The 23436-nt window shown below is 35.1% G+C and overlaps 2 protein-coding genes across 3 annotated transcripts; both read right to left on the bottom strand.

Moving 5' to 3' along the window:
* Nucleotides 1-4788: 4788 nt before the first annotated feature.
* Nucleotides 4789-10147, bottom strand: LOC136226380 (leucine aminopeptidase). The gene is made up of 4 exons (XM_066014833.1): nucleotides 8897-10147; nucleotides 7503-7736; nucleotides 7093-7419; nucleotides 4789-5347 (listed from the first exon to the last, which is right to left on the bottom strand). Exons 1-4 carry the CDS (start codon nucleotides 9896-9898, stop codon nucleotides 5051-5053), a joined length of 1860 nt encoding a protein of 619 aa, XP_065870905.1. The 5' UTR covers nucleotides 9899-10147; the 3' UTR covers nucleotides 4789-5050.
* Nucleotides 10148-10353: 206 nt separating this feature from the next.
* On the bottom strand, nucleotides 10354-16106 carry LOC136225586 (mitochondrial hydrolase YKR070W-like). 2 transcript variants are annotated; one of them, XM_066013664.1, is made up of 12 exons: nucleotides 15881-16106; nucleotides 15663-15769; nucleotides 14864-14899; nucleotides 14298-14371; nucleotides 14158-14198; nucleotides 13351-13422; nucleotides 13034-13241; nucleotides 11801-11896; nucleotides 11521-11588; nucleotides 11095-11302; nucleotides 10910-10993; nucleotides 10354-10823 (listed from the first exon to the last, which is right to left on the bottom strand). In XM_066013664.1, the coding sequence occupies exons 1-12, from the start codon at nucleotides 16003-16005 to the stop codon at nucleotides 10734-10736; spliced, it is 1209 nt and encodes a 402-aa protein (XP_065869736.1). In that variant the 5' UTR covers nucleotides 16006-16106; the 3' UTR covers nucleotides 10354-10733. The 2 variants fall into 2 exon arrangements, with proteins under 2 accessions (XP_065869736.1, XP_065869737.1); XM_066013665.1 differs by lacking the exon at nucleotides 14864-14899.
* Nucleotides 16107-23436: the final 7330 nt, after the last annotated feature.

Here is a 23436-nt window from a genome sequence, read left to right as displayed (position 1 = left end):
CCATGTTTACTTTTTTACCTTAAAAATAAGAATTTTAAGTGTTTGGTTAGTGACCTCGTGTTTGTCTTTGACACTTGAAAAGCAGCTTTTTACAAAAGCAGTGAATTCCTTTTTTTTGGAAAAACAGTTTTTTTCAACAACAAACAGCAAAAACAAACCGTAAATAAAACAAACGGACCCGTAGTAACTAATATTTTGGACATCTTTTATTCATGATGTAATATTAGGTTGAATGTGCTTTTAGGTTTAGGGGCTATTTGTTCTAAGGGGGTGTTTGGTTGCTACTTTTCATGCTCATGTTTGCCTTTTCACTTCAAAAGGGAGAGTTTTAGGTGTTTGGTTAGTGACCTCCTGTTTGCCTTTTAGACCCGAAAAGCAGCCTTTTACAAAAGTAGAGAATCTCTGCTTTTTGGAAAAGCAGCTTTTTCCAACAGCAAACCGTAACAGCAAACAACAAATAGCAAACAACAACAGCAAACAGCAAACCGTAACAATAAACAGTAGGTAAAACAAACGGGCCCTAAGTAAACAACTTGAATGATTATTTATTTCAAATAAGCAAGTTAATGGGATAAGTTGTGATTTTTGAAGTTTAAGTGACAGTTGTAGTTTTTGAACAACTTAGAGAACTAAGAATATATTAGAACAATTCTTTTTGATTCAGCTTTTTGTATACTTAGTGTTTGTTGTGGAAAACGTTAAACGATTTTATTAGAAAAAATATATTTTTTTATTATTAATCAGATATTTTTATTTTACTATTTGGAGTAAAAATAAAAAAAAATAACTATAGAAACTGAACACTTAGTAAGTGTTTGTTTCAATTTTTTCCGAACAACGTTTTGCATTTTACTTCAAACCGCAAGAAATATAGAGTTTGGTTAAGTTTAAAAAACATTTTTTTTACGGAAACAAATATATTCGTAGCTTTTCACAAAAAAGCTTCTTTAAGTTTGCTCCGTTCAATAAATTTTATTTTTATTAAATTTTTTCATATATTTTTATTTTATAATTTATTTATTAATTAATTTAAAGGTGTAAGCTATGATTACTTTATTTTTGACAAAGTAACCACTACTTTGTTTTTCGTATAATTTTTTAATAAATTAGTTGAAGAAGAGGTATCTTTCCATTTACAAATTAATTGACAGGTCCAAGGGTGCCATTTCCAATTTTTTTTGAAAGATATTGCTAAAAAAAAGTTTTAGTAATTGGGATCTCAAATTTCTTTCACAGTTTGTAAAGATATTTTGATTAAGGGGGCGTTTGGTTCATAATGGGTAAGGGAAAAGGAATCAAGAAAGGGAAAGTAAAGAAAAGAAAATGAATAAACATTAATTCCCATGTGTGTTTGGATATGTTTAGGAAAGGGAATGAGGGTAAAGGGAATCCAATTCCCTACATGGTTTGGGTATTTGGCTTAACCTAAAGTGGGGTAAACCTATAATCTAAAACGGGTAAAGGGAATGAATTTTTTTTTAAGACAAACAAGAACAAAGGGAATGGAACCCTTCCATTTCCATTCTCATTCTCATTCTTAGAGACTCCGAACCAAATGCCCCCTAAGTATGTTGCTCAAGCTTTTCTTATATTCTGTGTGAGTGTTTTCCTTTTGTCACATTTCTTGTGTGATGAGCTTTAATATATGATGAACTCATTCTAATGAGGTTCAAAGAAAGATGGTAGTAGAAAGATATATTGGTTCGTCTAGAATAGGTTGTCTTGATTTGTAAGATGTATACTTTTAACCTCCTTTTGCTGCTTGGGAAACAAGGTTAGAATTTCATTAGTTGTTTGCAGACATTGGTTAGTCATACATTCAAAGTCAAATATTTTTCTCATGATACTTTTCTTTCCTCCAAAGTGTTGTTTGGAGAAATGTGTGAAGTTCTAGAGAGATTCTTAGCGTTGGTTTGAGATGACGTAGTGGTGATGATAAATCCGTGTGTATATAGAAAAACCCTTGGTTAATTAAAGGTTTCCTAGCTTTTAGCCCGATTCGTATTAGATTTTGGATGGTTCAAAGGAATGAGATGGTATCAAAATTGCCTTCTCGTTCATTCCTAGTGAAGCTAACATCATCAAGAAAATGTTTCTTTTCTCAGGTAACAGAAAAGATAAATTGATTTGGCATCATACTAGAGACGATTTCTACACTTCTAAATTGGGTTATCATGTTTTAGAAACCTGTAATAATGGTTTAGTAGTGAGAGATAGTTGGTCAAAGTTGTGGCAATTGTTCATGTCATCTAAAATCAAATTCTTCCTTTGGAAGATGTGCATGTTGTGTCTGTTCTGACGTATGTCTTTGTAACATAAACGCCTTAATGTCCAAATTTCATGTGTTATCCATGGCCAAGATGTTGAATACACTTGGAATCTCTTTGTGGCAGCCTAGTGTTGGGATAACTTGTGGTTAAGAAAATCGATGGGTGTCCTAATTAGTTTTGGTGATTTCTTTCTTCAAATTTATGAACAAAATTGCTTGGAGCTCTCAATATTCTGGCTTGGGAAATTTGGAAGGAAAAAATGACAAATACTAGAATAAGAAGTTGATGACTCTCGATTTTTCAATGCAACAGTGTCTCCATTTTATTTCTAACCGGAAGAGCTCTCAAGCACAGATGACAAAGGAAAAGTCTAGGCATGGTTACCTAAAGTGCGCAATCTAGATGCCTCAGTTTTCTCTTCAGTCGAAAGCGGTGATCAAACATGCCGACAACACTTTCATGGCAACTAAGAGCTCAACATAGTTAGGCAAGCTCGATGCTCAGTTTGCAAAAGTTGTTGCTTTTAAGCACAACATCCAATAGATTTTAGGGTAAATTTCAAATAAAACCTCCGTGATTTCACTAATTTTTATATAAAGGACTGTGGTTTATTTTTTTATCAAAATGAGGATTGAGGTTTCGCACTTGGATTAATGCTATTAAAACCATCTTTAACGACCTGAAAATGAAAATTTTCAAGAATTAAAGTTGTTCAATCTCATATTTTTTATGGAACTACAATTTCGATTTTCGAAAATCATCTTTTTTAAAACTCTCTCTCTCTAAACATTAACTTTCTCTCTCTTTACCAAACATCATCTAAACAATCTCAAAATAAAAAAATTGAAGAATTAAAGTTGTTTAGAATATTAGTAGTTCTTAAAATATGTCATTTTTGAAGTCGTTAAGGGTGATTTTAATAGTATCAATCGAAAAAGTCCTTATTTTACTAAAGTTGAAAACCTCAATCATTGTTTTGACAAAAAGTAAACTACAGTCCTTTATATAAAAATTAGTGAAACCACAGAGGTTTTATTTGAAGTTTACCCTAGATTTCATGATCTGCAAATCTGGTTGTTAATACCTTTCGAAGCAACAAAGTGAATTACTATGAGTTTGAGGTTTTGATTCAAGACTCCTTGAATCTTTCTTTCCTAAAAAAAATCAATATTAATAATAACATTTACATAGGGAGGCATTATTCTTGAATTGATTATAAAATTGAAGACTGAAATTTCATTTCTAAACCTATTTAAGATTCTTGCCAAATTATTATAAGAAATAAGTCAATCCAAAATAAAGGTATTACAAGCAAAAATACTACTATTCTTTATTTTTCTTATTTTATTTTCTTCAAGAATTCATACTGTAAAATAAATACGACAAATAAATACGACACAAGCTTGAGTTAGTTTTAAAAAAAAATCACTGGTTTATTTATTTATTTTTTTGGAAATACAGATTTACTGCTAACGGTGCAAACAGTCATATCTAACAGAAACTTACTTTGAACTGACATATTTAACAATTATTCGACCGTCACATCTCCCAAACAATGTCGATAAATTGAAGCAGCTTAATACATTTTAACAAGTTGTTTATAACAAAACAGTAAACATTTTAGACAGTTTTTGAAATCAACACATATCTTGAAAACCTAAATATTGGCATTTTAGCATGTTATAAAGTGTCAATATTTCAGACATAATTGATATTTGAAAGGTCTAATATAACACATTAAAACGAGTCAAACAACAAACCAATTTTTATGTTAGGTAGAGATAAAATAGATCTTGTTTGGAAAAATTAGGGGTTAATCTGCACTTCCAAAAAACAATATGGACAAATTTGGATGTTAATCATTGCTTCAACAAAATCATTGAATTTTTATTTTTATTTCAATAAAGTCATTCTAACCAATTCAGACAAAAAAAAAAAAAACAAATCACCGAAATAGTGATATGACAATCACATTGAAAATAACGTACGACATGACAACAACGTAGCACCCATATAACAGCAAAAAAAAATTACATTTTTCAGTTGCCAGGTGCTACTATCAAGCAGTTGAAATAAATAAATAAATATAATTTTTTTTTATAATCATATGGTTGTCAATGTTATATATAAAAGTCAATCAATTCCAACGTAGTTATCACGTCGCTGTTCCCATGATGATACTATTGACAGGAATTTTCACACGCATCTTCATGAGCAAGTGAATTTGCTCATTCACCGTTAGATATAGGCTTATTAAATCCAAGTCTCAGGATGCTTTGAATCTCCACCTTAGGATTCTAATAAACCTAGATCTAACAGTGAATGAGCAAATTCTACTTGCTCATTAAGGTGCATGTGATCAAGACTGCACTATTGAAATAAAAATAAAAATTCAATATTGAAACTAACTTCAAAATTCGGCCACTATCGGTACCATAAACTCAATAGTTGAGTTGTATCTATTTGGACCATAAACTCAATAGTTGAGTTGTATCTATTTGGACCATGACACTAGATGGAAATTAAAACCCTTATTGCCTCTACTTGCATCACAAGTGCTATATCCAACTTCCAGTTTAGTTTAAACTTCGGCATTTTCCGTGACTTGATCAAATTCAAAACAACAAACAAAAGCAAGCCTCAAGTTCTGAGTCCAAAACATAAATTTACACAACAAAAACATGAGTCATGAGTCGAAAAATACTGTGTTTCCCGTGGCATGCTTTGATGCATATATTCACAAGCTCATATTATTTGTAGTTGCTAAATTCCATCCATGGCTACATATGCTTGGCAAGGATTGACTCAACAACACCTTGAGCTATAGGGTGATAGCATTCACGAGCTTCTGCAAACACTCTTTTTCCGAGTATCTTCTCTTCTTCCTTTCCGCTCCCTTTCACAAGTGCCGTATATAGCGGACGAAGATACTTCATCCTCCCTACTTCCTTCAAGGTTTTCTCCACCTCACCGTAGTACTCTCTGCAGCAGCATGATATCGCCAGTTGAAGAAACGCTACTTTCACCTCGTAATCCTTTGATTCCGACAATCTATACCGTGCGTCCAATGCTAAGATCTACATCATCATCCCAACACATTATTCCATTACCAATACCCAATTTCTTTCAGGCATGAGAATCAATTATTAGCACACTAGCAAAAGAGCTATCAGCAAGCACAATATGAAATCAACAACAAAGCAAATGGTACAGCAGAATTTATACAAATACTACCAGTGTGCATAAAATTACAACATTGCTATTATCAGAAATTCCAAAACTTATTAGGACCAATCATGGGGGCTTATGAAACAGTAAGCTCTGGATGATCCACTATGAGAACACCACAAGGTAACAAAGTCATAGGTGGAGTAGGGAATTTTCCCACAAAGTAAAAGAGTTGGAATTCCATCACTCAAATCAAATACAACAACAACAACAACAACAACAACAACAAAGCCTTAGTCCCGAAATGATTCGGGGTCGGCTAACATGAACCATCATATAAAACCGTGAAAATCAAGTCGTGTCAGCGACACAGATTCGCTCCCTCACTCCGTCCTATCCACTACCATATTTTCCTCAATTCCCAATAAACTCATATCACTCTCGATCACCCTCCTCCAAGTTTACTTAGGTCTTCCCCTACCCCTCACCACTACATCCCTTTGCCACTCTTCGGTTCTCCTAACCGGCGCATCAAGCGCTCTACGTCTCACATGGCCAAACCACCTTAGTCGGTTTTCTCTCATTTTATTCTCAATAGATGTGACCCCTACTTTTGTCCTAATTATTTCATTACGCACCCGGTCCTTTCTCGTGTGACCACACATCCATCTCAACATACGCATCTCCGCCACCGACATCTTATGGATGTGGCAGTGTTTCACTGCCCAACACTCCGTACCATATAACAATGCTGGTCTAATTGCCGTCCGGTAGAATTTTCCCTTCAATCTATTAGGCATGCCGGGATCACAAAGGAAACCCGTAGCACTCTTCCACTTCGACCAACCAGCTTTAATCCTATGAGCAACATCTCCATCTACTTCTCCATCCGTTTGGATAATAGATCCTAAATACCGGAAGCAATCCGAGACCTGAACAACTCTCCCATCTAGGGTGATTGTCCCTGCCTCCCTACTCCTACGGCCGCTAAACTTACACTCCAAATATTCTGTCTTACTTCGACTCAACTTAAAGCCTCTAGATTCTAGAGTTTGCCTCCATAGTTCCAACTTCATCTCCACTCCTTCTTTCGTCTCATCAACCAACACAATATCATCTGCAAACAGCATGCACCATGGTATACCATCTTGAAGTGAACTTGTTAGTTCATCCATAACGATGGCAAAAAGAAATGGGCTTAGTGCGGAACCTTGATGCACTCCAATCGTAATAGGAAACTCTTCAGTCTTCCCAACACTAGTACGTACACTCGTGCATACTCCCTCATACATGTCCTTTATGATGTCAATATATTTCCGCGAAATGCCTTTCCTTGTCAAGGCCCACCAAATCAAATGAGCCAATAAATAAGGTTCCAGCAAAGCTGGTCAATGCAAAAATGCAAGCAATACATGTTGCCTGCTTACAAGCACAAATTTAGTAATATTGGTCCTATGTTGCACGAAGACTCTCTTCAGTAGCGTTTCCGTGTTTCGTGCCGTTTCTGTTTCCATGCAACATAGGTTGTACCAGATAGTTATAAGACGAAACATGTTGATAGTGAACAACAAGGATTTACAGAATGAAGATTCAAACTTTTAACCCAATAAATTGTTACTAAAAAGGGCAGAATCATAAAGTAAAACATCAGTACCTGAGAAGCTTCAACAGATTTGGGCAGGTTTTCCAAGTAAAGCTCCCATTCTTGTCCTTGCCAATCAGCAACATCATCATCCTCAGGCATCTTCCCAAGTTTAAATTCGTTTGCAAGTGATAGGATCTTTGTGTATAACTTAGAAACTGGTTCATATGCATCTGAAGGAATGCCAGTACCCTCAGTCCATAATTGTAAGTCAACATCTTTCTCTATTCCAGGGACATTTGATTTCAAGAAATCAAGAAACATTTCTGTGTCAATTGACTTAAACTTGAAGGTGGCTATATATTTCTTGAGGAACTCATCGAATGCAGGCCTTCCAATCTAAGCATACCAAAGTTAAAAGAGAGCCAGCGAAAAGATTCCTTAATTATATAATCTCTAATTTAACAAGGAACTCAACATACCTGGCGTTCTATGCGCCAAAGAAACTGGAAACCCTTTTCATATGGAACTTGAGAATACACATCATCAGGATCCACTCCCTCCTGATTTGTTTTGAGCTTGGTGAACTCCAAGTTGTCCTTAAACCTATCTACGTCCTCATTTAAGCCTCTCCAGCCAATTCCAATATTCAGCACAGCTCTGTCTTCTCCTTGCACAACCTCCACTATTCTCCTCTCTGCATATGTTGTAAAACCCTGAAACCAAGAACATGAAACTTAGAACTCATACAAAACAAATTTACTTCCATATAGCAAAAAATGAAGGCATTACCAATTTTTAACAGACAAAACAACTTTGAACTTTTCCTGTTCTTTTTTCTTTTATAAAAATGAACTTAGTGGAATTAAAACAATAACTAGATGATTGACACATGCAAAGGAATAATTTAAAGAAAAAATACAACGACGACACAAGGAGCAGTGAACATCCAATAGATGAAGCTAAGATGCAACTATAAGCAAAATTGGAGCAATAAAGGGCGGCCCGGTCGAACTACGCGTCCCCGCTGAGCGAGGGTCCGGGGAGGGGTCCCACCACAAGGGTGTACTGGGGGCAAGCCTTTCCCTGTCAATTTATTTGGCAAGAGGCCGCTCCTAAGACTCGAACCCGTGACCTCTTGGTCACACGACAACAACGTTTACCGTTGCGCCAAGGCTCGCCCTTTATTGAATTTTTACTTATAATCAAACTGAATGAGGCCCAAAGCTTTGCTACCAGCTTTAGAACGATTTTGGAAGGAATTCGAATTTTGTTGTCTTCACATGAATTAAAGCTTAGTTTGTTAGCTTTTCAATGAATATAAGATCAGACAAATGCGGCAAGAATTAAGAAAGTTATGCTTGAAAAACCAAATTGTGTTCAGCAACAGCGAATTTGAATAGACAAAAACATTTTGCTTCATATTTCAAAGCTATTTGGAATTCAAAATGCAATAAAAAGAAAAGATTACACAAAACCACTGCACATAAAATATGAACTTAAGTACAAGTATATCCAGTGCTTTCTGCTAACTCTATTTTTAAAAGAACCTTAAACACATCAAAAGCAGTCATGTACAACCAAAAATTCAGCCCTATGAGAACATTAATCAAAAACCAAGATGAATGCTTATTATGCTTCACAACTGCAGTTTGCTGCATTAGGAAATAGGAACTTTTGACAAGTGATTTCAACCATTAACCAGTTTAAACAGTTCACCAATTTACGGATAGAGAAGTACATGCATACAATTTTAAGCTCGCACTTAAGCCAATTATGTTCTTCTATTATATTTCATTAATTAGCCCTCATTTCTTTCTCCTATAAAGTACGAGACATAGTAAATATACAGATAAACCAAAGAAGAAATGCATACCTCATTCAACCAAAAATGGTCGTTAGTCTTGTTAGTAATCAGATTTCCAGTCCAACTATGAGCCAACTCATGTGCCACAACCTGTGCACCACTTGAATCCCCCTTGATAACAGTTGGGGTCAAGAACACCATCCTCGGATTCTCCATTCCTCCATATGGAAAACTAGGGGGCAACACTAACAAATCAAACCTCTCCCACTCGTACGGACCAAACAGCTTTTCCCCTTGCCCTATCATCTCCTCAGTCCCTGCAAATTCCCTAGCCGCCGAATCCAACACTTCAGCTACCGCCTCTGAATAAACCTTTGTTCTCGGCCCCACCTCTCTGAAACCCAATTCCCCAACCGCAAACGCAAACAGATATGGCGGAATCGGCTGCTCCATAACAAACTCCTCCACCACTCTCCCTTCCGCACACCACAGTGACCGGAAATCAAACCCAGCATCATCAGCCGTTGCAATTTCATTCACATCCCCAATAACAGGCTCTCGCCGGTCAGCGTGTCTAGCTGACATAACGGCGGAGAGCTGATGAGGAATGTTGAGTCTCGCTGAGTAACAAATACGGGCAGCTGGGGTATCCTGGCAAGGGAAAACAGAACGAGCATGGATTGATTGACATTGGGTATAAACAAACGGATGGATCTTTCGGAAAGTTTGAGGCGGAGAGAGCCATTGGAGAGCGGTGGAAGAAGGGGAAGTGGAAAAGAAGATGAGAAGAGAAGAATGGTTTTGAAGAGAGACAGTGAGGTGAGAACCCTTGATGGGATCAATTGGGGAAAGAGAGAAAGGGAGAGGGGTTAGGGTTTGAGGGTCAATCACTTTGTGAATAGATAGAGAGCGAGTGTCGAGGGAGAGTTGGCCGGTGTGAGGGGCGGCGAGGGAGAGTAAAGCGGTGGCATGGATGGTGGAGGAGGAGAAATCGAAATAAAGAGAAAGGGAAATATGGGTGGTGAGCGGGTGAGAAGAATCTGCGAAAGAGTGAGGATCAATTGGCGCCATTGTTGATGTGAAAGTGAGAAATGAGGTATCAGAGAAGGAGACAAGAAGGATCAAAGCAAAGATTTTTGAAATATGGAGGGAGAATATACAGAAGAAAGCATCAAGTGAATATATGCGATTCAAGGATAAACGAAATATAATAATTTGTTGAAATTATTAATTTTATAGAAAATGGGCCATCTCTGTCTTTTTGTTCTAGGTACACAAAATATGTACAAATTCTGACGATTCAGACATCAGGTGGAAATTATGATAGGTTTGATTTGGGATTATTAAGGTTTTAATTGAGATGCATCATGTTATGATTGAAGATATGCGTTTAAAGGAGTTAAATAATAATTAGTTAATTCCTTAAAACGGTTTGTGCATTTATGTAGGACTTTTATAGTTTTCCCAAATGAATGAACCATTTAGTTCTTTTCCGTCTTTTCCAAGTTTCAGCTTGTTTCCGAAACTCGACTGACTCGGCTGATTTGTACTAGTCAACACCGATTCGACCACTTCAGGACTGAGTCTTGACTGAGTTCAATTCTTCTTATTGAGACGGTTTGAAATCTGGCCGACTCAACTCGTACGAGTTTGATAAGGACTATATCATATTTAATTATATAGAACATATAAAACACATACCACGATTATGGCCCGACATGGACAACCTCTTTCAACACCCCTACTCATAAACCACAGCGAAAGGACATGGTAGCTACAAATTCTTACAACAAAATGTTTATTGAAAATGAGTATACATATTGCTGTACCGAGCTCATAAATGGAGAATAAAATTGTGGTAATCACAAAGCAATGTCATCAGGATGAATGCAAGTATGAATTGAATTCAGGACTCAAAATTTCCCCTACTTATACACTCCCTGTCCCTCTCCCTCTGCAGAATATACTCTACTGCCTCTTCCACAGTATTCACAACCTGCATATAAATGAAGCGAAGATTCTTCTTGTAATACTACATGGATATATTATTTAAGTATGTGAACACAAGTTTATACAACTTGCCATATCTGCGGGAAACTCTGCATCGTTATGTTCTCCTCGAAAAACACCGGTCCTTGTCAAGATAGAAAACCATGAATTTCCTGCCTGAAAATGGAAAGAAGAAAAAGAACCAAGATTCTTTCATCTGTTTAAACTTATTGATTGCGTAGGATAGCGGAAATGGACAAGAAACAAACAGAACAAACCTGCTGTGCACCTTTGACGTCAACCGAGGGATTATCTCCAATCATATAAAGAGTATTTAGAGGAAAAGATCCAGGGTTTCCACATTCCTTGAGATTAGCTTCAGTCTGGCAAAACAGCTGAAGTTGGTTCAATACAGCTTCAGCATTCTGGAATACGGGTGGATTTGGTTTCCCAAAAGTTGTATACTTTAAAGCATCGTGATGAATTCTGCAAACAATGCGAAATGTATAAAATACTACTGCAGAAGTCATTCGCAGTAGGGCAACTAGCAAGATAGCACTCAGCAGTTTAGTGCCATTTAGACATCAAAATCAGTACCTATTTATCTATGAAGTTTAACCATTCACAAAGATGCAGTCTTAATTAAGAAACAATAGGACTTCAAATTAATTTGGACGGTTTAAATTACATGAGACTAACCCTACCTGTTGAAGATGCTTTCCAGAGCCATTCTGAATGCACCCATTCCAAGACGCTTTGAAGGAAATGCAGCCTGTTTTAAATAATAGAATTATCAAGTTTTCCGACAACTTCAATAAAACAAAGAAACTGAATACAATGGTCAGTCTTCCTACAAATCAGCAAAAAACTACTTGAGTTAATGCTAACAAAAAGGTTTAACCATCTATAATATTAGATATGAAAGAACACCAATATGGAAGGAACTAGAAAGTCCAACCCAAATCAAAACAAATAACTACTAACCTGGTATTCGAGATCATCAGCAGCAAAATATAAAGGAGGTTGATGCCCATTTTCCTGGCCAGGAAGGCCTCCAGATCTTAAGATGTCACAGAGAACCTGATGTGACTTGTCATTTAGTTCGTAACTCTTAAATACTATAACTGAAGGGATATTATATGTCAAATTACAGGCAATACATTAAGGAAGCAGCCTAAGGGAAGTTTAGCCGTTAGCCCATAGGCAAATAACTCCAATCAGGAAAATATCTGCTTCTGTTGCTCAGATTGTTAATCCACGGTATATAATAAATAAAGCAAATCATTGACAGAAATGCTAGTGCAAATATTTATTTTTACGCATGGAGACCCAATTATGATTGACTATCAAAATGAGATGCCTAATTCAATCAGATAAAATGTTCACTTCTGTTGTCTTCAGATTGTTAATCCGCAGTATACTATTGTCAGATTTTAATATGAAGTGGACCTTTAACTATCAGCTCGAGCTTTTAGTTCAATTGGTTCCATGACATGGTATCAGAGCCAGTTTGACCCAGTGGTCTAGGGTTCGATTCATGGCAGCCTCATTTGTTGATTTAATTGCAGGACATGGTAACAGGGGCCAGTGTTTGCACGCTTCAATAAACCAAGACAACTATAAATAAACCAAATCATCAACAGAAAAACCAGCACATACATTTATGTGTATGCACGGTCACCCATTGGCTATCAAAATGAGATTTGATCCAGTAAATAATATTAAATTTTATTTATTGCTGAATATGCAAGCTCCAATTTAAGCTTGGCCACTATTTGATGAACACGGTGCACATAAGCATACTACTTTCTTGATATTTCTTTTGAGTTATTCTTCTTTTAAAAGTGAAAAGAGTAAACTATACCTACTTAATCTATCTGTAAGGTTATTATTTTCTTTTTCTATTATGTACCTTGAAGCCTATGTAATCGATATACAGAAACCAAAAAGAATCTTTGCAGGAATTCGTTTGCATGTAATTTTTTCTCTCAAGAGTACCATGGGTAATTTCTAACTTGTGAGACTGTAGTTTGCAAATGAAAATAAATGAACACCGAAGCATACAATTCATGAGTATCTCAATCAGAAATCATGACCACAAAATTACACCAACCATGATGCTTAGATGATTTTGAAATATCTATGTTAAGCAATTACATATCAACACGAATTACCATGAGAAATCCAAAGTGTCGAACAAACAAAAAGGAGAAATACCTGAATGTCTCTGCCCCAATCTACTGGATCACTGACAACAAATACAGCTTTAACTGCTTCAGAAGCAACATTATATCTTGGTTTCATATTCTCTGTGAGAGTTCTGTTAGTCCTATTTGACACTTGCTTGGTTGTCCATTTCTTGTATTGAGCTACAGGATCAATATTTTCAAAGAGAGAGGCATACTCGTCTACAGAGAGAACCTTTCTGCCAAAGAGAACAAATGAGCCAATATAAAGTATAGTATAGCATAATCTGAAAAAATGGTTACTCAAACAGGCAGTTATATGATCAAGACATACGAGAGGGACCATACTTGAAACCATACTCTGACATTACATATGCAGGTTCCCCTTTCCCAGTGGCAACAATTAGTTGATTCTCATATCTACAGGGAAAAATAAGTCTATCACTACATAAAGTGGTGATAAAAGCTTAAAATTAATAGCCGTAGGCTATTATGAACGAATCAAATGGATAAAAAAAAATGTATGCTATACAAAAGATAAATGGAATAAATTTCCTTGTATTACTGCAAAACGCAGAATTTCACTGCCACAACAAAATGGACAAGATACTAAGAATTACATCTAACTTATATGCCAAAACACATTTAAGAAAGGAATCTAGTGCTAAATAAAACTGAAAAACCATATTACTCAGTGTGATACTTCCATTTCCCTTGGATGATGCATTATCTTTTTTCTTCCTTGATTCATACTATTACTATGTTGTGATCATCAAAATAGACAGGGAGATTAGAACCATCGTTGATAATATGCAAGTAAGCTGTTAGCACTGGGAAACACAGCTAACCCAAGCTGGTCATCCCACTTTCATCTCTTCTGCTACTAATAGACATGTTATTGGTTCATGTTGCTGATTATAAGGTGCGGATAATGTATCAAAATGATCTTCATGAAATATTGTGATTAAGTTCAAATTTCAAAACAGCACACAAATATGGCAAACACAAGCAAGAAGGGTTCTCGTTCTCCTCTATGTGGTGCACATGACAAAAGAAAATAAGGAAAACTAGCATGCGAAATAGGGCTATGCTATACTAACTTGAAGATGCATAGATCGAAAAGACATGCAGAAAATTAATGGATTTATGATATACCTCTTCAAGAGATTTTTAAAAGGTGAGTGGCCTTGTAAAACCTGTATTGGAACAAAAGAATAACTATGCCAAATGTTCCATCAGCCAAATGAAATTGCCAGTTGAAGGTTTTGGGTGGGAACACAATGTCTTATCAGTACCTGGGAAGGTAAAATCTTCACTCCCAAAAGGTCAGTTAACTCAAGGGCTCGTTGAGATTCAGGAATGCCCCCTCCTAATCAAAAAGAACAATAAGGCTTGAGTCATTTAATTCTTAGTTGTGTGTCTGGCTATAAAAAAAGTAGAAGGCATTAAGAAACAGCTATCTAAACAGAAGGCATATGGAGAATTTGTTTTATTCAAATATTACATATCAATATGCCAATTTATTCATTAGAATTCTAAACCTCATATTTTATTGCATCATTTTGGGGTTTTAATAAATTAAATAATAGTTCTGATGGATCCAGGTCAACTGGTGTACTTTCTGGAACTGCAGTTGGAAATTTGGTTTCAAGTTATAAAAGTTATGTATTTATAATCTTTAAGACAAATCGAACTAAAGAAACAGATACTTCATTCAATATACAAAGGAATACTGATAACCTAGTTCATTCTGCTCGTCATCATCATTATGAAGCACGTGACAGAATCATTTGTCCTTTTTCGGCATATATCTATAAAATTCTCTGGATAAGTAAAACCTGAACTCATTTAAGTAACGCACCATTAGTCAAGAAAACAAAGGGAACCTTTAAAGAGCCTGCAAAAGAGCAGTAATCAATAAAGGAAGAGAATAAACACGAATGAAGCAGTCTTTAGATATCATCTAACACAACAAACAATAGAAGAAAGACAAAGGATGCCCCAAAGTTCCTATTCACATTTATATCAAACATCAAACTTTTGCACTGCCCATTTTGCTCCTATGATCTAAATTTAATCTAGTCTATTTAGCTGTCCGAGATATTCAAAGAAAAAACTAGAACTAAAAATCAATTCGCCCCTTCAAGTGAAAACACATGGTTAATTTGCCATATAAAGTCATAAAAGCACACTTATTACCCTCACTATCCTGATTATGGGCAAATTGATATCTACGTGTATCTTAAAGCTGAAATAAGAGATTTAGTTCGCTTGAATTCACAGGGTATGAACTGAGTCAAGCTTTTTTGGACTTTTAGGATTAAATGATTAATCAGCCGCATGCTCTGCTCTCACTTCATTTGGCAATCTAGTACTATATAATTTGGAAAAGGAAAAACACCTTCATTTCCTTAACCTCAACCAAAAAATCTACTCTAGTGATCTAACTAAAAACTTAAGCGTAGCCAAACAGTTACATTTCATTAAACTTAATTTTCAAATTACATTTTTCATTATACTTAATTTTCAAATTAAGTTTTTCATTGAACTTGATTTTCAAATTACATTTTCCTCTACCACTTCCTTAAAAATCATCCACAAGCTTACGCACTCAGGTTAGTACATTATGTGTACAGAGTCAGAGAAGAATATGAGAGTACCATTTTCTCCGTATAATCTCTTCAAAGCCTGAGGTGAGCCGCCAACGGGAACGCGGCCTCGAAGAATGACCCCATCAATGTCAAAGGCAATTCCAAAAGAAGAAGACCTGCAATTACCAAAAGCTTCCGATTCTAAATTCCTCTAAATTGAAGCAAATAATTCGAAATTAAGGATGAAGGAGAAATAACTGAGGGAAAAAAAGAAGAATCAAAAGGACCATTTCTGATGCTGCTCTGAGTGATGGTGGTGGCAGAAGAGTCGTGAGGCTTGAAATTGAGAGGGAAATGGCGTTCCGTTCTTGATTTGGGAAACCCTAAACGCCAATCTGGTTTGAAATCTCATCTCTCTCTATCTCCCTTTGTGGCACAGTTTCGGTGGCTTAAAGAGCAGTAGCCCACAAAGTTGTTAACCACCACAAGCCATTCCTCTATCAAATACGCGGGAAAAAGAGAGAGTTTTTGGATTTCTTAACATAATGAAATTAATACATTTATTAATGGCTTACTCTTTGTTTTTGCTCTTTAACATTTAGGATCCGTTTGGTATGCCGTAATGCAATGTAATGTAATCAAGATCATAATGTAACCAAAGTTGTAATATAATGGAATGGAATGGTAATTCCATTACCATGTTTGGTTGACAATCATGATGTAATGTAATGACCATTACAATATTTATATTTTCTTAATTCAATGTAATCATAAAATTTTATTTACATAATTAAAATCGACGAAAAACATGAAAAGCACGAAAAATGTGAAAAATCGAATCGAAATCAAATACAAAATTAGATTAACCGAAATCAATAAATTAGTATATAGTTTTCATTTTTTCTTGTTTTTTTTTTACATTTTTCTCGTTTCTTTTAATTTCCATTTTCAACAATTTTCACCGTTTTTTTAATTTCCATTTTGCAACATTTTTCACCGTTTTTCTATTTTCTCTTTTTTCCGGTTTTTCATTTTTCTTTTCATTTTTCGCATTTTTTCGGTTTTTCGCATTTTTTTCATTTTTCTCGTTTTCAATTTTCATGTTTTTCTACTTTTTGAGACGTGAGTAGGGGTGTGCATCGGTTCTGTTTAAACCGCATACCGAACCGAGTGAATTCGGTTTTTCGATTCGGTTTTTTAACAATTCGGTTCGGCATCGGTTTTAATTTTAAATGTATTTCGGTATTCGGTTCGGTTTGATAGAAAATGTAAAAAAAACCGAACCGCACCGAATTACACATATTTTACATTTATATATATATATATCTATATATTATACAAGTTTAGTTTTTTTTTTATTGTTGAGATAATAATCCAATATAAATATATTTTGGAAATATTTCAATTTTGTTGTTGTTGAGGTAAATTTAATGAGAAAATATAGTGAATTTTATTTGTTATTTGTTATTTTTAACTTAATTCGGTTTGTTCGGTTTAAACCGAACTGAACCGCATATTTCGGTTCAGTTTTAATTCGATTTTACCTATTATCCGGTTCGGTGTCGGTTTGAATTATTTTGATCATTTCGGTATTCGTTTTTTTTTATTCGGTTCGGTTTTGTACCGATGCACACCCCTAGACGTGAGATTTGAGAAATGAGAGGTTAGATGACAATGTAATGAGAATTCAAGTCATTTTTCTATGTAATGGAGATTACAAGATTTCTTCAACAAAATTTAACTCAAGGTTTTCTCATTCCATTACAATGAAATTGTAATATGCAACCAAACATGGTAATGAGCCTTCAATGTAATGGCCATTCCATTACGAAGCTCATTACGTCTTACTAAACGGTACCTTAATGTTAGCGGATTGATTTGATAAAAATTAGGGAAAATTACAAAACTAGGTCAAATGGGAGGCCCATTTACTCAACCTATTACATATCTAGACTCATTTTGTGTGACTTTCCAAAAATACCCCCAATATTTACGCGCGGCTCGCCCCATCCCGTCTGACTTCGCATATTCCATACTATGCGAAGTCTGCGAAGTAAATGTTTGGGTTTGCTTGATGAATTTAGTTCGCATATGCGAAGCCTGGATGTGTTTTGAAGCTAATTCGCGAAGTGGTATATAACAAAAAAGGGCAAACAACAACGGATTCTAACATTCAAATCATAACATTATCAAAATTTACAACAAGATTGCCACAATAACAACATTCAAATCATAACATTATCAAAATTTATAACAAGATTGCCACAATAACTAATCCGGTACCAATTTTGAAACGAAGATTACTCATCCGCTTTAAAATTGGCACCGGATTAAGTTAGGTCCACTTTGAAGATTGGCACCATAGGATGGACGTGTCCCATGGTGCACCCCGAGATTGACACAATCTCTCCTAACGAATCATTTCAAGAGTGAATGTGTCAATCTTGGGGAAGTTCATCCCTATACAGGAAGGAAAATCATCTTCCCTGCAGCCCAGTACGCCGCCTTCCAGAAAGGGATGTTACGTATTCAACCATCTACAGAAAAAATTAACCGTGTTAGTTATGAAAAAGGACGATTTTGGATTCGCGAAATGAAAATTAGCGAAGCATGCGAATGTAAATGCGCATGGGAAGAGGTGATTTTACTTCGCATAACGATTTTTTCGCGAAGTCTGCGAGGTCTGAAACGTAAGGATCTATTCGCAGACTTCGTGAACTAATAGATTCACGAGGTAGATCCATACGTTTCAGACTCTTTCTCTTCGCAGAACGTCGCGAATTCATCGATTCGCGAAGTAGATCATCAAGTTTCAGGCTCGTTCTCTTCGCAGATCTCCGCGAATTCATCGACTACGCGAAGTGAATTCATGGAAAACGCAGGAAAAACAGCAGATACTTACATTTTTCGCTCCTAACAATATGATAAACTGGGAAGAACGACGGAAATAACGTAGAATAACCATTTCTAGAATGGTAACAAGAAGAAAGAAACCAATTAACGAACAGGAAGATGAAGAACCATGGCTTCGTTTTCTAGGGTTAGGAAGTTTCAGAATCAAGAGATGAAAAGAGAACTTCATTGTGATTTGGAAACATGGTGCAGATTTCATGCAATTTAAAGGCAAATAGGAAGATCAAAAGTCTTCAAATCATTAATGGAGGAGCCAAACCGTTTTCGCGCACCAAGGAGAACAGGGGAGAGAAACCGATAGAGTGAGGGGAAGTGGGAAGGGTAGGGGTATTACGGGAAAGTCACATAAAAACAGTCTAGATATGTAATAGGTTGAGTAAATGGGTTAAATATGTAAATGGGCCTCCCATTTGACCTAGTTTTGTAATTTTCCCTAAAAATTATAATTAGTTGCTATTAATATGTAAAATTGTAATCGATGTTGTTAACCTATAAAATGATTAATATGAACATATTTTAAATTAATTGATAGGATTGAATCATGAAAATCCACTTGTAAATCTGTAATTGGATATAAACAAGGTTAAAGAGGGATCGGAATCCAGCCAATCCGCTCTAATGCCCAAGTCAGATTCGTAAGAAGACTTAGAGGATGATCTCTATAGTAAATCAAAGTTATAATGTAACCTTAATGAATAAATGAAGTGGTGCACCTTGACCAGTGCTTTACTATATTTATACTATGAAGAGGTCACGGGTTCGAGTCTTAGGAGCAGTCTCTTGTCAAATAAATTGGTAGGGAAAGGCTTGCCCCCAGTACACCCTTGTGGTGGGACCCCTCCCCGGACCCTCGCTCAGTGGGGACACGTAGTGCGACCGGGCCGCCCTTTTTTATCGAGTTGTAGAAGACGGTTACAAGCTTATGAGTGGGGTGTGGTATGTGTCACATGTTGATAGGTGAACATGTGCCCAGATATCAGCTCAATATCCCTCAAACGCACTAGGTCCTTGATTTACGGGTTGGGCATAATGAGTGGATCCTGACGGGGTCTTTGGAGACATTCCAAGCCAAGACAATAAGAATGGGTCATATTGAGCATATTCATTATGATTGCTCTATGTGCTCTCTTTTCCAAGTGATGGTCTGAGCTTCGTAAGTGTTATGTGTGCATGCTTATATTTGTTTGATATCATATGTCCCTCGGGTCGTCGTTCTTTAAAACGGACAATCATTGGTCTCAGGAGACGTTGTACTTGTTAATTCTTATTAGATCAAAAGAGTGCCCGAGATGTAATGCGAGGGCTTTGTTTTGATATTTTGCGGTGAGCGTGGACTAACACGAAATTATGACTCGCTTGAACAGTTCAGTTGTCTTCCCCTCCTCTAACACACATTTGTCGTCTAGAGTCCAGGGGAAAAGCAGAAGAGAAAATATGTTGGCTCATATAGATCTATAACAATTTAGATCAAGAAATGAAAGATAATATTGACGTTATTGGACCACAACAGCAAAAACTCTTAGACAAAATATCCAAACAATCGAAGACCTTTTGACCCATCCAAGGAACCGTCAATATAATGTGATAAGAGCACGCCTTCAAAATCACAGAAATAAAAGAAAACAACGGAGATAGCTGAAGAAACAATTAGGCATGCCGCCAAATCTGAGAATACAACTTGCTCTACCGTACCATCATATAGTTCGCAACTGCGGACACCACTAGGATGAATCTCCAGTTCACTAACCTAAGGTGTCTGGTGGTGGACAGTCGAGAGAAAGAGAAGACTCCCACATGAGACACCACAAATCAAGGACTCCGCCAAAACAGGATATAAAGAAAACAAATAATCAATTCCAAGTCGGAGGAAAGAGGAGATGCGTCTCTCCCTAAGTAGGAAGACCCCATACTTGGATTGCAGAAGATCCATGAACAAGTCAGCTGAATCTGAGTCCATTAGTCATAAAGAGAAGAAAAAATACTTAATATGACCGACCTATTCATATTGATTTGATTGATGATTTGTTACAAATACTTGTAATGCTAAAGTTTTGTAACGGGCTTCAAACCAAACTGATATAAATATAGGGAAAGATCAAATAACTCTCGACTCAATAGTAAAGTAAATATTGCAACCAACTAATTACATAACAATGTTATTTAATTCATTTGCAACGGTATATAAAACAAATGCAACAAACAAGACACTTCAAAAAAAAAACTTTATTAATGTTTTCATAGATAAGGAAAGAGGATACAGTTCGTAATAATTAGATAAGATAGACAAATTATAGCATAATATTTCATCCGGGAATGGCTTACCTTGGCTGAAATATTATTTATTTCTTTATTTTCAACAGAAACAATATGTGATTTTTCTTGACTATCCTACCTTTCATTATAAAATATGGTATAAGCATCAATAACTCTATGTATGCTTTAGAATGATCGATAAAATACTATATCTAAATCCAATAATATAGCTTGGCCATTTCCAACCATGCACTCTATTTTCATTTTTCTCTAATCTATCTTTAAATATAGAGTTGCTACAGTAAAACTTCTCCAACCATCTACTCTATTTTACCTACTCTTTAAATATTTTATTATTATTATATTCATTTTTCACATAACATTTATATTCTTTATATTATTAATCAAAATATATCCATTTATTAATTTTTATTATGTTTTATAATTTAATATTTTTATTTTAAACTAAATAATTAAATGATAATTATTAAACAATAATTAATAATTCAATTATTAAACAAAAGTATATAAAACAAACTATAATATAAATTAAAAATAAATATAATATAAAACAAAACACAAAATATAAATTAGTAAAACAAATAATAAGATTTTTTTAAAAAAATATTATATCATTACTTGCCTTGCGGCAAAGATGCCGCACGGCAAGGTGGTACTGCATATATGCAGTACCACAAACCGTGCTGCATCTTTGCAGTAAGGTTATGCAACTCCATTGGAGCTGGATTTTCAAGGGCACTCTATATTTAGTGTAACGATCCGGTCCGGAGTGGGTGGCGCCGAGGTAGAAGGTCTGAGCAAGGAGTGGCCCTAAGGGATGGCGATGGGGCAGGAATGAACTGAATCCCACATCGGAAATGGAGAGGGAGTGATCGGAGCTTATTAGTAAGATGAGAATCCAATACATGCAGACGTGTTTTAAAGCCGTGAGGCTCAATGTGTTGGAATTGGGCCAGAGCGGACAATATCTATATGGTATTGGATCAGGGTGTTACAATTGGTATCAGAGCCGACTCTCCACGTACGATGTGTTGTTCGGGGACGAACCAGGCGAAAGCTGGTGGGCCTGTAACGATCCCGTCCGGAGTGGGTGGCGCCGGGATAGAAGGCCTGAGCAAGGAGCGGCCTAAGGGATGGCGATGGGGGCAGGAATGAACTGAATCCCACATCGGAAATGGAGAGGGAGTGATTGAGGCTTATTAGTAAGATGAAAATTAATACATGCAGACGCGTTTTAAAGCCGTGAGGCCCAATGTATTGGGATTGGGCCAGAGCGGACAATATCTATATAGTATTGAATCAGAGTGTTACATTTAGAGTGTCCTTGGAAATGCCCAAAGTCTTGTCATGAAAAATATATTTCCATGTCTTTTCCCTCCTTTTATTATTTTCAAAAGAAATATTATATAAACTGACACAATCTCATTTTTTTTTTATTTTAAATGCCAAAAAAAAAAAAACCCATGTATTGCATTCTTAAAAAAAATATTATTATGTCAGAAAAAACACCTATAGAGAAATATAGAGAAAGGTTGTAATACAAATTCAAATTTTCATTTTAAACTTTAATTTACTATAAAATATTTTAGTCTGATAGACAATGATAAATTACAACATGAACTTAATGTCAATTAATTTTGATGCAACTTGCACTGTAAAGCATTTTTTTTATTCTATATATATATATATATAGGGTTATGTCTATTACCAATTAATTAACTTGAATTTCATTCATTTGCATTTTAATGAGTTCATACTGGTTTTGGTAAAGAATGGTATTTTTTTTTTTTTTACATAGAGCACTATATGAATAAATCCTCAAAACAGCTACTACATTAAATAACTAGTTTTTGGCCCGTGCGATGCACGGATTCATCTTAATATATAAATATTAATAAAAATACAATCTAATAATTACAATTAATGACATAAATGTGTTATATAAATTAAATATTATTATTTGATTTTCACATTTACTTTAAATAATATTTTTATAGATAAATATAATAATAAAATAAAAACTAATATATTATATATTATATTATATTTTTTATCAGTAAAAAAGGAGGAAGTGACATCTCAGTTCCATCATTACTGTTTTATATTATATATAGATAGATATGTAGAGAATTAGAGAGATTTTAGGGATTAATTTAAATTCTGTAGTACTCTTAGATATATGGGATAAAATAATCTTTTTATAGATAAATATACATAATAAAATTAAAATTAATATATTAAATTTTTTATCACTAAAAAATGAGGAAGTGACACCTCAGTTCCATCGTTACTGTTTTATATTATATATAGATATATAGATGTGTAGAGAATTAGAGAGATTTTAGGGATTAATTTAAATTCTGTAGAACTCTTAGATATAGTACGGATAAAATAATATTTTTATAGATAAATATATATAATAAAATTAAAATTAATATATTAAATTTTTTATCACTAAAAAAGGAGAAAGTGACACCTCAGTTCCATCGTTACTGTTTTATATTATATATAGATGTGTAGAGAATTAGAGAGATTTTAGGGATTAATTTAAATTCTGTAGAACTCTTAGATATAGTACGGATACAATAATCTTTTTATAGATAAATATATATAATAAAATTAAAATTAATATATTAAATTTTTTTATCACTAAAAA

The sequence above is a fragment of the Euphorbia lathyris genome, chromosome 4 (genome assembly GCF_963576675.1).
Source record: "Euphorbia lathyris chromosome 4, ddEupLath1.1, whole genome shotgun sequence".
In the NCBI taxonomy this organism is placed as follows: Eukaryota; Viridiplantae; Streptophyta; class Magnoliopsida; order Malpighiales; family Euphorbiaceae; genus Euphorbia; species Euphorbia lathyris.
This window is presented reverse-complemented; position numbering and strand designations above follow the sequence as displayed.

Excerpts from the sequence above, each read along its gene's own strand:
- LOC136226380 (XM_066014833.1), bottom strand. The coding sequence starts at position 9,898 with ATGGCGCCAATTGATCCTCACTCTTTCGCAGATTCTTCTCACCCGCTC. Across the intron at positions 7,737-8,896 it reads ACCATTTTTGGTTGAATGAG|GGTTTTACAACATATGCAGA; the intron begins GTATGCATTTCT and ends TCTTGGTTTCAG. Across the intron at positions 5,348-7,092 it reads AATCTGTTGAAGCTTCTCAG|ATCTTAGCATTGGACGCACG; the intron begins GTACTGATGTTT and ends ATGATGATGTAG.
- LOC136225586 (XM_066013664.1), bottom strand. The coding sequence starts at position 16,005 with ATGAGATTTCAAACCAGATTGGCGTTTAGGGTTTCCCAAATCAAGAAC. Across the intron at positions 15,770-15,880 it reads TCAGAGCAGCATCAGAAATG|GTCTTCTTCTTTTGGAATTG; the intron begins GTCCTTTTGATT and ends TGGTAATTGCAG. Across the intron at positions 14,900-15,662 it reads GAGATTATACGGAGAAAATG|GCTCTTTAAAGGTTCCCTTT; the intron begins GTACTCTCATAT and ends GCTCTTTTGCAG.